The sequence below is a fragment of the Melanotaenia boesemani genome, chromosome 8 (assembly GCF_017639745.1).
Source record: "Melanotaenia boesemani isolate fMelBoe1 chromosome 8, fMelBoe1.pri, whole genome shotgun sequence".
In the NCBI taxonomy this organism is placed as follows: domain Eukaryota; kingdom Metazoa; phylum Chordata; class Actinopteri; order Atheriniformes; family Melanotaeniidae; genus Melanotaenia; species Melanotaenia boesemani.
This window is the reverse complement of record NC_055689.1, coordinates 10,924,619-10,941,097: the sequence shown is the minus strand read 5'-3', so window position 1 is coordinate 10,941,097 and position 16,479 is coordinate 10,924,619. Positions and strand designations below refer to the sequence as shown.

The following is a 16,479-nucleotide window of genomic DNA, read 5'->3' as shown; positions in this document are numbered from 1 at the left end:
CACTTAAAGTTAACTAACTACTCCACGTAGCGACGAGACCTAACAGTTAATGCATTTAAAAGTAAATAATTAAAAATAAGGAATACAAAGACATCCCCTTCACTTTCTCACTCATGCACACAGAGAGAAAGAGAGAGGGGGAGGGAATCCATCCGAGCAGAGGTAATTAGAAGAGTGGGTCACTATTGGAGGACAGCATCCGGCGGAGGCAGGGATAAGCGGGGAAACGAATGAAAGCCGCATAACAATATCAGAGCCGACCATCATCAGCGCTGACGTCCAGCCTTGGCAGATGAGAGCAGTTTCCAGTTACAATGGACGAGCTGTAAGCCGCTGCTCAGTTAGAAGCGAGGGAGCAGACTGAAAGTACGACTCTTCATTTTGTTTTGTTTTGTTTTGTTTTGTTTTATTTTTTTTAGAATAATTTTCCTTTTCAAGTCGCTCGAGCAAGTGGAGAAGGGAGACTGCTGCGGAGATCAAGTCTGTGCACGCCAGAAAGCAGGTAGGTCGCGGTTGTGTTTTCGGGGGGTAAAAAATCAGGGGAAACAGCATGCGCCTGGGATACTACTGAGGTTTCACAAACATTGCGACCCCCACTTGATATAAAAACGGAATGGTTTTGTACGGATGTATTTTTTGAAGTGGTTTAAAACTGCCTGCTGGGTGCTTTGTGAGATTACAGAGTGGGAGTGAAACAAAAGAGACGAGTTGTTTCTGTGACTGGAATAATGGCATAATTGAAGTTTAATATGAAATTAAACGCCATGATTTCAAGTGCCACCCAACTAAAACGTTGCACCTCCTCGTTATGTCTCAATAGCTTAGTTACACGTGGTGTAGAAATGATTTTTGTTTTTGTGTAGCTAAATACAGATTACCCATAGCCTATTATTCCAGTACTTAGTCTGACCACTTTAATCAGGATAGCTATGACTAAATAATTATACACCTTTTTATATGTAGCTATGAGTTAAATAACTACTGTTATTTATAATTTCATGTCGATAGTTGCCAGCCTTTTTAGGTGCTTCCTATTCACATGTAGGACCAATCATTATTTGTTTTAGTATACTTGGGCAGATGTCTGTGATGCCTATAATGATGCCTATAATGTTCCCTCATATTGTGTGTCTTATGTAGATTATGTAAATAGAAAGAACAAAAGATCAAACTAAGCTTTGTTAAGACAACAGCTACATCAGGGCTGTTGCGGATTAAACTGAGCAATGTACCTAATCATCTACTATCTTTTAATAATCAAATAATGATATAAAAAAGCTTAAGAGCACCACAGAGGAGGTCGTCGTTTTTGTAGAGGAATCATCAAATTCTATCATCATAAATGCTGGCTTTGCTGCAGAGCTGCTGTATAGGACTGCATTAGGTTAAGCAAAGTTTGCACACTATATTGACAATTGGGTCATTGCTTGGACTCACTGTGGTGATGGGATGTCAAATCTACTCCCCATTTCTGTTCTTAAGATGTAGTTTAGAAAGGCAATCAACTAGGAGGCAAACAGGTCCATGCAGTTATTCAGAACTTAAGTTTGAGCCATCATGGAGTATAACACTACATGACATTTTATACACAAATCAAGTCTGTCTCTTTGCAAAATTTCTGTGTGACCAAGTCACACTGAAATATAAAAAGACATAATGTTGTGATGGGAAAAACAGTGCTTGACAGGGTCCATGCTGAGCACAGCATGCACCCCATAGGAATCTGGCAGAGATATTACAGTGACACTATGGGAGTTGCCAGGAGCAATATGCCATGATTAGGTTAGCAATGGCTCACTATTTAATATTATATGTCCCTACAGGAAGACCAACATGTTTTCACATTCTGAATGTTCAGCATTGCTGTTTCTTTGGTAATGTCAGAGTTGTAGTGCACATCCCTGCAGGTAATTGCTATTCAGCACAGGAATATTGTGAAGCCAAGTACTGGGCCAATAGATAGGACCTCGTTTGTTTAACTCCAAGGGTGGGGAATTTGTATTGCATTGACAGATCCGAATGGACAAGCTGACTTCTAACGCCTTCAGAGATTTTTAATTTTTAATTGGGTACTGTCGGGCCAGACAATGATGGTTGGATTCTCTCTATAGGCTGTAATTGTACTGGTGCCTCAATTCTGGCCTGACTCTGGGTAGATGACAAAGATCAGCAATATATTAAATTCATAAGAAGAAAAGTAAAGAGAAAAATAGATTATTTTACAGCTTTAATATTTGTTTTCTTTATGTGAAAATGCATATGTAACCACAATATAGGTTCTGTGCCTGACTGTAATTTGACATCAATCTGACATCCATCACTTGGAGTCAGCAGATGCTGTCACTTCCATGGCAACAAAGAAACATAATTTATGAGGATTCATTGACTCCCACAGCACACATCACTGCACCCCCAATATTACAGAAATGCAATAGAGTGGGATGATAAGCAGTGGTTATCAATCCATCATTTCTATTTTCAGATACAAATAAACTTTCACTTTTAGTGCTGCTTGATTAAAATTAGCATGTTCAACTGAACCTCCATTAAAAAATAAGCAATATTCTCAATTCAGATTCATCCATCTGGAACATCCGGAGGAAACACAGAAATACTAAGGCTTAAAAGCAAACAGTTGAACAAAAAAGCCATCCATGTGAATACTTCATTTCAGAACTGAGAGAAAAATCAAAATGAAAGGGACTGTTGTGCTTCTCAGTGGAAGATATGGCTCCTCTACACCCATCCGCCAACCTGTCTGATCTCATTTATCCCTTACAATGTAAAACAGGCCTCCACTGAGCGGCCATCAAATGTGAATGGTGTATGTATGTGTGTCAGTGACTTATATAGATGGAGAGGAAAAGAGGAAGAGGGTTGTAACCTGACTGGCAAAAATGGGGCAAAACAACATATAAAAATCAAGCCAGCTGTTTTGATCGGGCATAATCTACTGACTCATAAATTCTACTGCCTGTCCGAAGGGCCACCTGTGAATGAAATACCTCTGGTTGATTTCATCAACCAACCTTAACTGTTAGAATGACAATATGTGAGACAGAGAGGTTAGACAAAATTGGCATTTGAAAAGAACTGACACAAGAGATCATCAGAAACCACAGAAGAAAGTGTCAGACAGGTGATATTGACTCAAAGGTTCATTGGAAAAAGGGGAGGAACAGGAAATGTTGACAGCTTTACTTAAAAGGTAACATATTTATGTAACTGCTGCCAGTGTTTACAGAATCACACAAATGCACACAATGATGATGTTTTATTCACCTTATTGTTTCCTTAAAATATGCATAATTATCATTTTGAATAAACAGTTTGACACTCGGATTAATGTCCTTGTTTGCTTTTTTGCCATATGTTAGGATGGCAGATCAAACTTTATTATGAAAATATGATAATTTAGCTTCGCTTAGGATAAACATTTTCAGATATGAAACAGATTGCCTTTATGTGCCAGCCTAGGGTATGATAATCCATTAAATCAGCTGTCAGTCCAGAATACACTTGTAAAACCTCATATCAGTATTACATTTTATTATCATTATTTGTGAATGCATGTCTTGTGTTTTGAGCATTAAAATAAAATGACTGAATGGGTCAATAAACAAGAGTTGCAAGGATTGCTGGAGGATATTGTTGTTTTTTTTTTGTTTTTTTTTTTTTTCCAAAATTAAATATGTCATTCTATAGGTTTTTATTATTATTATTATTATTATTATTATTATTATTATTATTATTATTATTATTATTATTATTATTATAAGCAGTAGTAGTAGTAGTAGTAGTAGTAGTATTAATTTTAGTTAATCTTCACATCTAAATATATTACATAAAAAAATACTATGTTAACTCCTAAATATGTTAGTTTATTTTAGGAAGATACTATCACCTTTTTTGACAAAGGCATGTAAATATGTTTACAGTGTTTATGCTAAGATGAGCAAGTTAGCCTCCAAGTCTGCTCATCCTAATATCAGCTAGAAAAATAAAAATATTTAAGTCTCAAAGATTAACACACTTTTCCTTCAATAATACCAGTTTATGTTATATTCTTGAAAATGTAAACAGATTTCTTCCTATAATTTTGTGAAATAGTGACAGCTGTAGGGCTGTCCCCTTTGTGACAAAAGCGTGGGAATTCATTTACAGTTATGCTAAGCTAAGCTAATGTTAGCCTCTGAGTGGTTTTATTCACCACATCCAAATATCAGCAAGAAAACATAAAAACCTCTTTAATAATTATTTATTAATAAGTTATGATGTTTTTTTTTGTAAGTGCTGGGACAATTTTGTGACCTTATTGACACAGCCAGATGAACACTGTCTCCAGTCATTATGCAAACTTAAGCTAAGCTAACTGAATTTACCTCCCAGTGTTAATCATTTCATTCAGATATCAGCTGGAGAAGTCAAGTACTGTATGTATTTTTCACATGCTGTTTGTGTTATAGTTTTAGATTTTATTTGGCTGAAAATGAAGACAGCATAATCTATTTTTAGTACCTGGATATCCTTAACTTTACAAACATTTTTAACATTTTGTATCTTGAAGTAATCAAGGACGATTTCAAGACTTGTCAGCCACAAAGTTTTTCTTAACTGTTGTTTCAGTTGACTAAGGGCATCATCTAAATAGCTTTTTAAAGTGTATTTGCAAAAACTGGTATTCAAACGCCAATAGCCATCTTCCCTGTTGTATAGAAAATCAACAGTTGTTCTCAGTATCATTTTGTTGATTGTATTTCTCTGTATCAAGAGGCAAAGAGAGAATTCCCTTCCTGTGTTCTTGTTCCCTTTCAGTGGATTGTTAGACCCCAAAACAGTGCTTTACACTTGAGCATTGTGCTTGTGTGTTTTGTAAACAAGCAGTAATAAACATGCTGACAGCGGTTTTATTAAATTGTGGTCTCTTATATTGCTGCTTGATGAGAAAAGTGGAATCCTTTTATATTACATTAATTTGATTTGGATAAATGTATATCAGTCTAAAAAATGTATGACTTTCTTCTGCATAATGCTTTTGTTGTTTGGAAATCATGCATTTTTTATAAAGCTTTTACAACATTGCCTCTGTTTCATCATGCAGATAAAGCACTGGATTTAGAAGAAAGGCAGCTCAGAGTGAAAGAAAAACACTGAAAAGGGCTTAAATGAGGTTTCAAATCTCCTTTTAAGCTTCAAGCAATCACAATGTGATGTTACAATCACGCTGTCGTAGTAGCGAAAGCCTAACAATAAATCTCGTGCAGAAAATGGACATTGATTATGCAGCTTTGCGAATGCCATTGTGCTTTTAGCTCTCAATTATCAGCCACAAATCAAATTGACTTGCAAGAATTTAAAGTCAGAAACTTGTTACACGTGAGGCGACGAGGCATGTTCAGTTTTCTATTTTGTTCCATCTATAGTATCTATAGTAATGGTGCTGCCGCTGGCTGCTACATAACATTAGTTGCTGTGGTTTATTCAAACATGTGTGCATTTACATCAATAACTTCAGAGCTTTTCTACCAACAACTGTCTTTAGTTGTCACAACAGTTTATCATGTACACACTTTTTAAAAAAAGAGGGATTCATGAAGTTTTTCTGAGTAAGGGGGCAATGGATGAAGTGTTTTAGTCTAAATGTTCCACTGGGAGTGGTGGTAGCGCGCTGCTGCTGCTGCTCTGCTTGGAGGGCGATTCTCCTTCAGGCAGTCTGACAGTAAGCTAGACACAAGTTTCTACAGAGAGAGAGATATGCATACACACAAGGAGTCCAGCAATAAGAAGCGTGCACTCATTTACTCTGTTTCTCTTCAACATAGACATTCACAAATGCCAGTCCCCTCCCCACCCCCTCCCATCTGCTTTCACTGTGAAAATCAATGACTGCAGATACAAACTGGACAGAGCAGTCGTGGAAAAATAAAGCAATCAATGCAGACCTATTAACTGAGCACAGCTTCTTTTACTACTGACACAAAAATATGTGAGTGCTTGTGTCCGACTTGATCCATGTCTGCGAGTGATAGTAGCTGCTGCCGATGGAGGCAGGATGTGCGAATGTTTAAGCATCGGCGTTTTCCTGAGTGTGTCCCTGAATGCTGGTGGCCTGTGTTTGTGCTAAACTGCTACTTTGTAGGCGTGCCCTGCATGCGTATGAGCAAGTGTGTGTGCATTTTTGTGACAGTCTCTCAAAGACCGTGTGTTGCTCTTGGGTTAGTGCCACGGTGTTGGGTTAGTGCCTTGGCCTCAGTCTATTTGTGGACAAAAGGATGCTCTAAGACAAATGATTTAGCACCTGTCAGTCACAGCAGAAGGACGGGAGATGAGAAAAGAGAGAGGTCAGAGACACAGGATGAAAAAATGATTGAGTCTTTCAGAGCAACCGTGAAGGGAACGAGAGAGTATAGAGCGAGAGAGAGCAAAGCAGCAGAAAAAGTCAAAGTCGACGAAGAAGACGGAAAGTTAGACTAAAAGCAAATTTGCAATTTAGCTCTGGGTCATCTGATAGCTCAAGTGCCTGTGAGCTATTTTCCCTGGGAAATGACAGCTTCGATTTCTGCAGTTGTTTGCCTAACACCAACTCATGGGAACCATGACTGGCCTTCGGGCCCAGTGAGCAGACCTTCCCTCATCACAAGAGTTACCATAACAACAGATTAGGTCGACCTGCACCGGTGGCAGCACAGGGAGGTGAACTTTGTTTCTGCCTGCAGCACTTCAGCTGGCTGCTGATCCTCCGGCACATCAATGCCTATCTTTCCTGGAAAAACATTGCAGTGCATTACGTGTACCGTGAATGTTTGGCTAGCAGAGTGTGATTGCTGGGCAGAGAAAGATTTGTTTGGTCTGTGAAAATAAGGCATTATGTCAACAATAAAACAAACATATGTCATTTTCAGAAATGCCTGAATAAACACACTCCAAGATGATGTAAAGTGTCAAATAATGGTTGCAGAGATGTTTGTGGATGCATTTAAGGACTTAGATGCTGGAGATGAATGCTGAAAAGGCTTTGTTCGATGTGTGGCTTAGTTAGATTTCCTTTGGCATTTGTTGACTGACATCTGCCACAACCAGGTCTCTGCAGTCACTTTTATTTGACAGATTGGTCTATGTACACAACATTAAGCTTTAATCATGCAATTTACACATTTTCACACAGAGATATATGCCTGACCTTGTTTTTGTTTTTTTTTTTCCTTCCTAAAGCTGAACAAAGCAGCTCCCTCCATGAAAATGTCGACTTTGCCGAGAGCAGCTTAACTAACAAGCATCTGATTGTGCAGATTATGCATGTTCCACAGAGGATTACTCAGCCTGAAATGAACAAATTGACCTCTTACTACTAAAATCCCACATCAGCATGACAAAAGAGTCAATTGGAGGCTTGATTTGTAACTTTAGGGCCCATATTGTACAGTAAAACAACATTTAAAGAGTCCTGTTGCTTCACATTTGTCACCATCTTCTTTCCAATGCCAGAACATATTATATCCTCCTGCCGCAGCACACCATCCAAACACTGCAAATGCAATAGAATATACATATTTATTTTTATTCTTTAAAAATAAGAGTCTCTATGATGAGGAGGAAAAAAAATCTATTTTCTCTACCTGGCAGGGTGTCATTTGCATTGATGGGCTCATATTTCTCAGCAAATATCATCCTGTGCATCCTGTTCTGTGTATTCTTAGCCGAGGGCAGGTCAGTGTCTTCCTCTCTGCTTTCCTTTTGACACATTTCAGGCAATTCAAAGCTATTTAGAAATCATCTCGCAGAGAAAAAAATAACAAAAGCTCAATGACAGACCAAGGCCTTATTCAAAATTCAATTTTTGTGCTTTCTGTCCCCAACAATAGAAACACATGATTTCTCTTCATGCCTGTTTGGGGGACACGGTATGCTTTTGATAAGAAATGTCTTGGCTTTTTTTTAATATTATTCTTCCTGAGAGATGACGATTGAAAAGCTCATGTAGGTCACATTGAATTAATCAGGTCGGCTATCCTCGTAAATGCGCTCGAAAGCGCACATACAATATTAAAATTGAGTTCATTGTTCATTGGCTTAATAATGCAGTGTGGCTGTGGTGGGAATTACTTCTCGTCAACTGAAATGATGATCCAAGTGCTTTTGCACTTAGGCATTAAATTACTGGTCTGTATTAAAACATTACAAATGGGACATGCTTGATATTGGTCCATGAACGCAGCCCGCACACTAAATATTTATCAGTCGTAGTTTATTTCAGGCACAGGGCCTTTCATCACGCTGCTTTAATTAGATCTGCACACATTCCAGTAATTAATAAACTAGATCATTGTCAGATAATTCCCAGCTAGCTGTAAACGCCATCAGTTATCTGTGTGGGTGCCTCCGCAACCAAAAGCAAATCAGAAATTTAACATGTGAGGCAAGCTTGATGGGATAAGGAGAAGGGGCCTGGGTGCACATGAATGTTTTATAATGATGGGAGGCTGCAGCTTGGATCAATGAGAAGTCTGCTTCTCTAAAGAAAGGAGCTTCTATAGGCAGGTGGTGCAGGATATCAACCCTTTGTCAGTGGAGCAGAATGAGTGACCCAGTGTGACATGTCAACATGTATTAATCCCCAACTGTGCTGTATCTTCATGCGATCTGCTGCTAAGGAACGATTGTGTACACTGCTGTGCTACATGGTATTGGGTAGAGAGTATGAGGCCGTTTTGACGTGAGCAGTCAGGCAGAATGATAAGTCCCTTCTGGCTTGTAGAGAAAAAAAAGTGCATGGATGAGTTACTCAGTGATGGGATCATATCTGAGATATTGCTGTTAGGTGCAGAAAGCTGCCAGTAATGATGACTTTCATCAGATCATTAGAGTTGTTACCACTTGAGATTTGCTTCGAGGAGGTAAAGGTGTTTTGTGAGATTACAGGGTTTAAAACAGACCCTCTCTTTCTGCGCTGCACATTTATGTGTGTGTTTATAAGACAAAGATAGAGATAGAACTGCAGGGATAGTGTGGATGTGTTTGTGCATGCATTAAATAGACAAGAGAAAGGTCCTTGAGGCAACCTGCACATCTTTTATCACATCTTTAATTAATTGAAGCCCATAATAAAAGCTGCAGCAATTCCACTGAACAGACACAGTTGAATAGTAATCAGCCAAGGATGAAGAGATATGCTTATGTTCCTCTTGCTTTTTTGTCAATCCTCCCTTGCCATTTCACAATCATCTGCTTATTCAACATATTCAAATACTGTCAGTCTCTGCTTTGAGGATGAAATACATCACTGTGAGGGGGAAAAGATGATGGCTGTGCAACTTAGGTGAGAGATTGATGTTTGATTTCCACTCCTTATCCTACTTATTCCGTCAGGTTTTCTCTCAGAAGACAAACCACACAACAGAAACATCATGGACCACTTATGGTTTTACAGACTCACCCTGATCACCTTGGCTCTCTTCCCACACCAGTCCCTGGGTTGTCCCTCCGGATGTCGCTGCTACAGCCTCACAGTGGAGTGCGGATCCCTCGGGATCAAAGAAATCCCGCAGGGCATCCCTTCTATCACCGAGGTCAGTGGGTTGATCGACAAGAAGTCAGGGCACAGGCTGTCAGTGCATTGCAGCTGACCCGTCCTCTTTGCCTCTGCGGTTTCCAGTTGGCTTCCCCTGTGATCCATTCTTATTACCCTGAAATGACTGTGGTTAATCAATTCGCTGTGACCCTCTTTGATGTAAGCCTAAGGGAGGGGCTGTGCTGTTGGTTGTGTAATTATTCATTCTTTCTCAGAAAGTAACTCTCATACACCCTCTGATCATCTGTTGAGAAGATGTTTAGCATTACATCATAGTTTCCTCTCAGGTTCAGGCCCTCCAACATTACTGCAGCTCATTAATATTAATGAATAGCAAGGTCTGCATAAATTGTTCCATTAACCTCAATCAGCAGGTCTATGTCGTCGATCATACCTCACCTCAATTCATGATGACGGTACATTACCAAGCAGGCAGGCAACCATCCATTGTCTATCACACCTACGGTGCACTTATCAGTCTATTGTTTCTGCAGATTTATGCAAAACTTGAACCACAAAACAAGAAAAAAGTAGCACAAGTGAATGTTATTGCAATGATGATTCTTAAGAATCTCATTTAATTTTGATTTGGTTGCATTCATTAACATATTTCCAAAGCTTTGCAGACCCCAGTGAGGTAGCTTTCAAAGGCAGCTCTTTATGGTTGAGAAATTTTTCTACCTGTCAAGAGAGTAACACAAACTAATTAAAAAAACTGTCTGGGATAACTTTACTAATTTCATTACCCCTGTCTTCCACAAAGACTATCTTCCTCCAGGATAACGCCATAGTGCAGATCCGTCTTCAGGACCTGACTCGCCTCAGAAGCCTCCATTATCTGTACCTCCAGAACAACAGCATCTCTGCCCTGGAGCCAGGCGCTTTTCTTAACCAGGGGCAGTTGCTGGAGCTGGCCCTAAATGGTAACCTCATCCATCTGGTCACTCCTGACATGTTTCGGGGTCTGGAGCACCTTCGGATCCTTTATCTTGCCAGCAACCAGATCACCCGTGTCCAGGACCACACCTTCAGGGGACTGCAGGTTAGGCTGTGTGAGCTGCATGAGGGATACTTTTACAGTAATAAAAACTAAATATAGCATGCATTTTAACAGAAAATGTCAAAAGAATATGTGCAACTGTAAATCCAAATTATAACATGTCCAGCTAAACAAAATCTTAAAATTTTAAAATTAGCATTAAATCCAATGTGGGGCCATTTCCCCAATACACGGAAAAGATACTTATAATTATATTCAAAGAATGTGACCCCCAGTGGCCATGACAGGTGCTGCATGTAAATGGTAAGAACGTTGTCATGGTGTTTAAATAAAGCATTTAGCCCTAACGATGGTAATGATGGTCTCCTAACCTTAACCAAGTCTTTTTTTTAACTCTAGCCTTATCGTAGTGATGTTAACCCTACCAGGGAGTGAAAATTCTTCATGTTGTGTTTACATGTAACACAAACTAACAAATGGCATTTATTAAGGGAATGGTTTTGTTCTAAAAGGAAAGTATTTTAGCCCATACCATGATATTTCCTAATCCTAATCAAGTAGTTTTGAATTTCTACCTCTAGCCAAGTAATGTTGTTGTTCAAACCCAACCAATAAGTACAAGGATGTTTTAAAAAGTGTAATAAAGGTAACTCAGAGGTGTAAAACAATTCTTGACAGATGTAAAAGACACATTTCTTTTGCTTTTCTTCTTTTTTTTTTTTTATTACAGATTATTCTGACCTGATGTGAAATGCTCATGAGTCCTATTTCCTTGCTCCCAACTGTAGGGGCTACTTTACCAGACCCATATATAAGGGTGTTAAAAGCAACCTGTGGTCATTTTAGGTGGAAGACTTGTTTAACTTTTCTTTCCTCTGCTTTATTTTTATTTTTTTATATAATATTTCTTTTACTATTTCTCTTTACAGCGCCTACAAGAGCTCCATCTGCAGGAAAACAGCATAGAGTTGCTAGCGGAGCATGCTCTGTCCGGGTTGTCGTCTCTAGCCCTGCTGGACCTCAGCAGGAATCACCTCCGCACCCTGGGACCCTCGTTCCTTAAGCCACTTGTCAGTCTGCAGGTGCTCCGTGTCACAGGTAGGGAGAATTTGCTTGATCAAATTATACTTTATAGTAATATAATGTAATTGTCCAATTTGGCTGATTTTATTTCTGAAGAACTAACACCGCTACATAAATTTACCCCAAATCTTTTTTACACCCAGTCACAACAGCTAAAGAAAGTGAAGTGCCGTTAAACACAATTTACACATCAAAGGATTTCATGCAACCATAGACCTCCTAATGAGAAATTTTAAAGTGTAGTGAAGAAACAGCCAATTAAAAGGACCTCATGTAGAGGCCAATTAGGGAGATAGTATATTTTCGTTACAGAAATCCTCCTTCCCACACCTTTGTAAAATCAGACCAACTATTTCTGTAACTTTCTCAAACCAACAATCTGACAGTCTGATGTACTTCTTACGGTAATTGGCCATCTGTACGCAGGTGACATGGGAACTGGGGACGGGACTTTTCTTTGCTCCTTTTAGGTCTTTATACAATAACAAGTACTATTTGGTCTTTTATGTAGCAGCTGTTTCTTCACACTGCCTCAGAGTGTGGTTTACCGACTAACCTTTTTAACTCTCCAACATGGTCAGATAACAGATGAGTTGTGAATAAAAAATAACATGGTTGTGGAAAACTCTTGAGCCATATATTTTTATTATATCTTGCTTCAAAAGAGCCTAGTTCTCTTGTAAGCTCTGAAAGTGGTCTTAAGCAGCAGTTCTCTAGGTTGTCTAAAGGCAAAGGTGAATTTTTCTTTGAAGACTTTTTTCACTTATTTTCAGTTCAATCATTTAACCTGATCATTTGCAGAGCAATGTGGGGTTTGTTTGTTGTTTTTCTTTTTCTTTTGTTTGTTTTCTCACACACACTTTATAATGACTTAACAACTGATCTATTTAAAAAGACGACACAACTCACTAGCATGTGTCTGCACTTAAAAAAACGTGGCAAAGAGTAATTTGTATCTGGGCACCTTGTTAATGGAGCTTTATGAAAAAATATACAATTTGCCCCCATTTTTTGTTGCCTCCACAGAAAATACTAAAGATAACACATCTTGACAGAAGTAGAATTGTACTTTTGCACCAACAAGGCCATTACGAGAGAGCTATTAGCTGAAAACTTGGCAAATCTCAGCATCATGTGCAGTATTTCATTAAAACCTAGACGAAACTAGACTTGAAGGGCAAAAGAAGAAATGACTGTCTTAAAAGTCCATCTACAACAATATGTAGTAGTGATGTTCTTAAGAAATAGAGAAAAAAATCAAACAAATACTAGCCAAAAAAAAAAAAAAGAAAAAAACAGAAAAATGCATTTAGACCTTGCCTTGATGCAGTTGATGCTGTTCACCGAAACTCAGAAACGGCCTTTGTGGAAGGGAGGCTGTCAAAAAATAGACTGGACTAAAAATCAGTGGCCACAGGTCTTATGGAGTGATGAATCCTCCTCTGATCTTAACATTATTAAAGCAGTACGAGATCATCTTGACTGACAACAGAAGAAAAAGCAGCCAACATCAACAGAAGAGCTTTGAAATGTTCTTCAACAAGCCTGAAGAGCTATTCCTGATGGTAGTAAATAAAATGATCTTCTCCAGCATACAGTGTGCTGAAAATAATATTTTGGAGATTGCTTAAAATTTCAGTCAACTTTTAAACAACTTTATATTCAATCCATGCTCTCTCTCTTTCAGACAACCCATGGCGTTGTGATTGTGCTCTTGGCTGGCTGAGAACCTGGATCAGTGAGGACGGACAGCGACTGTTGAGTTCTGCAGAGCAACGTCGGCTGATGTGTTCAGAACCACCTCGTCTTTCCCACCTCAGTCTAGTGGAGGTGGCTCCCAACAGTCTTGTGTGCATCCCTCCGGTGGTGCAGCTGGAGCCCAGCCACCTTACTGTGCGACTCGGGGAAAGCCTCCGGGTCTCTTGCCAGGCCTCAGGATACCCTCAGCCTCAGGTTACGTGGAAGAAATCCTCCCATGGTAAGGCCCAGTTATCCCCTCGTGGCTTGTTTCAAGAGCTCGGACCCAATGGGGAGCTATTTAGACCTGGGGCCGTGGTGACAGCTCTTCCCAGCAGTGAGGGGATGAAAGTGGGAAGTGGTGGAGGGAATCATGGGCTGGTGCGTGGGGCTGAGGAAGGTGGTGAAAGGGACAGTTTTGATCCTGACATGGGCAGCGGCATGCTGTTCCTCAGTAATGTGACTGTGGCACATGCAGGGCGCTACGAATGTGAGGCTTGGAATCCAGGTGGTGTGGCTAGAGTTACTTTTCACTTGGCTGTCAACATGTCTTCTTCATCATATTCATCCCAATTCTGGCCTCGTTTGAACACACATTCCTACGTTTCGTCTTCATCCAGCTCCTTCTATCAGCCGGAAGTTCTGGACATTAGCCAGGAGCCATTGTATGAACAGGATAGCATGGACTTCAACGCCCTGGGTCCTGCCACACAGACTGCTATTGCTGTTGGCATCTCCTTATTGGCGCTCACTGCTGTTCTTCTCTTGATTATGATCTACACTCGTCACCAGCAATACCAGAAAGAGGATTCTGGCTCTTACTGTACCAGCAAAGAAGAGAGCATTCTCTATGTGAACGACTACTCAGATGGACCGACGACCTTTGCACAGCTGGAAGAGTACCGTGACGACCACGGTCATGAAATGTACGTACTCAACCGGTCCAAGCCTGTCATGGGCTCTACTTCATCCAGGTGCCCCATGATGAGTGGGTTTGTCCAACACAAAGGTATGAAGGAGGCTCTCCTCGACCATGAAGTTGTGCAGACGCTGACAAGATCGGGGGGCATGGGGCTTCGCAGAAACCCAGCAGAAGGAGGAGAGGGACCCCTAACGACAGATCCGGAGGAACTCTTTCTGAGTCAGAGCCTCCTCTTTGGGTCACAGGTTGCCTACGAGATCCACTGCTAAGGTATGTTTGTTATGTTCCAACATGAAAGAAAAGTCAATGGACTTACTTTAAGACATTAAATAAATAATCTTGGTGCATTGATTAAATGTATAAGATTATTGTCTGGCCTTTGAAAGAGGGGAGGGAGTCAGTAGGTGATTGCTGGGGAAAACCTGCATCTCATGCAGTCCACAGAGATTGTTATCAGATTGATTGTTTGACATAAAGATGGGTAAGGGGGCAAAACAGTGAAAAATACAGGGAAAATAATAAATAGACATTACTTTTTTGTCACCAAATGAACCCTTTAAAATTATTTTAAGTGGCTAAATTCATCCAAAAACAAATGGTTAATATGACAAACTGAAGGCTTAAAATGTGCTTTATGTAGTGATTAATTTTTTGTACAAATTTATTTCTTTATGCTTAGTTTTCTGTGTTTTGTCTGTGTTTCCTGTAAATATAATGAAGCTAATTTTCAATGTGAAGTACAGCTGTCTTGTCGACCCTGTTGTAGATCCCATTAGAAATAGACCTACAGCAATACTCAAATGTATGAGTGGGTGGCTGGACTTTATTAAAGGGAAGCAAGTCTTCTTTTTATTTCTAACATTTTTACCATAACATTGTAACCATTATTGTTTATATGTTATGGATTTTCTTTGTTTATTGCAACATAAGAACAAAGAATTAACTTTGAGGACTTGGGGTGAAGGACACAACAATACTGGCTGACATACAACATCAAAACCAAAGATGACGTTTTAGAAAAGTCAACAAAAGAGAAAATAAAGCATTTGACAAAACAAACAAACAAAAAAAAACATTTCAGAAAATATATCACAACCATTAATACATTGTTGTTGAAGGATAAGCTGAAGCAAAAAGATTTGACAAAAAACAACTAAACCAACATGCTATCTTTATTACAACCTCAGAAGAAATGTTGTGTTTTGTTTTTCAATTATGTTGTTGGGTTTTCTGAAATGTTTCTGGGGTTTTTTGTTTTGTTTTGTTTTGTTCTTGTGTTTTGTTGTGTTTTGAGCCTCGGGGCCACCGTAAAAAAGTACTTATTTGGGAGATCTCAGTCTGCTTACATTAGATTGCAAACGCTTTGAATGTGAATATTGTACAAATGTACAAATGTGTCTTCAGTTTATTTACAATAAAATTAAATTTAAAAGTGTCAGCATCTCTTTTCTTTCAATGTCACTGGGTCAAGGCTTTTTATTTCTATTTTTTGTGGTACATCCTTTAGAGCTCATAGAAATTCTATCTTCCTTTCATCTCATGAGATGGAGCAGATCTGAATGAAAAACATGTTTTCACAGAAAGACTGTGGCTTTTAGATAGTATGTAAGTATGTATGTCAATCATACAGTTCATAAACATTTTCTTCTTATTCTTTTCTGCTAAGTATAAGGTTTGCTTTCACTGCTTCTTGTGGGCTAAGATAGAGCAATACTATTGAAAATCTGCTTTGCAAAACCAAATAACCTGTGATTCACAAAGACTCAGAGAGCCATATTGATTCTGAGTGAAAGGCTTGTCAATTTTCTCTTCGAAGCGGCTGCTATTTTAGTAGTTTACCCTAAACAATATAGGACACAGGCACAATTTCAGTATGTATAGTGGAGTAAAAAACTGAACACGGTCACGGAAGACGGTCAGTTTAATGGTTATATAGAGGAATGGTTCAATATCTTGAGAAGATTCCTGTTAACTCTAAGTTACGCCTCTATGTGATGTTTTATGTAAAGCAACTGGTACAGTTTTGTTGCAGTTTGGCTACATCACAAAAGCTTTTGTTGTGAATTGGAATTATAATACCAAACTTCATGTACAACAAATGGAAAATGTTTACATCTAAATGTAAACAAGCTAACTGTGTATCAAACAAGAGACAAAATTATGGCACTC

At 39.1% G+C, this 16,479-nt stretch overlaps 1 protein-coding gene across 1 annotated transcript; it reads left to right on the top strand.

Moving 5' to 3' along the window:
• The first annotated feature begins 266 nt into the window (after positions 1–266).
• Positions 267–15,745, top strand: lrrc24 (leucine rich repeat containing 24). The gene is made up of 5 exons (XM_041991479.1): positions 267–502; positions 9,367–9,566; positions 10,332–10,610; positions 11,498–11,666; positions 13,339–15,745. Exons 2-5 carry the CDS (start codon positions 9,405–9,407, stop codon positions 14,577–14,579), a joined length of 1,851 nt encoding a protein of 616 aa, XP_041847413.1. The 5' UTR covers positions 267–502; positions 9,367–9,404; the 3' UTR covers positions 14,580–15,745.
• The last annotated feature ends 734 nt before the right edge of the window (positions 15,746–16,479 follow it).

Bases quoted from the DNA above. Each gene is read 5' to 3' on its own strand.
- lrrc24 (XM_041991479.1), top strand. From the start codon at position 9,405: ATGGACCACTTATGGTTTTACAGACTCACCCTGATCACCTTGGCTCTC. The intron at 10,611-11,497 runs GTTAGGCTGTGT...TTCTCTTTACAG, and splicing joins ACACCTTCAGGGGACTGCAG to CGCCTACAAGAGCTCCATCT. The intron at 11,667-13,338 runs GTAGGGAGAATT...TCTCTCTTTCAG, and splicing joins GCAGGTGCTCCGTGTCACAG to ACAACCCATGGCGTTGTGAT.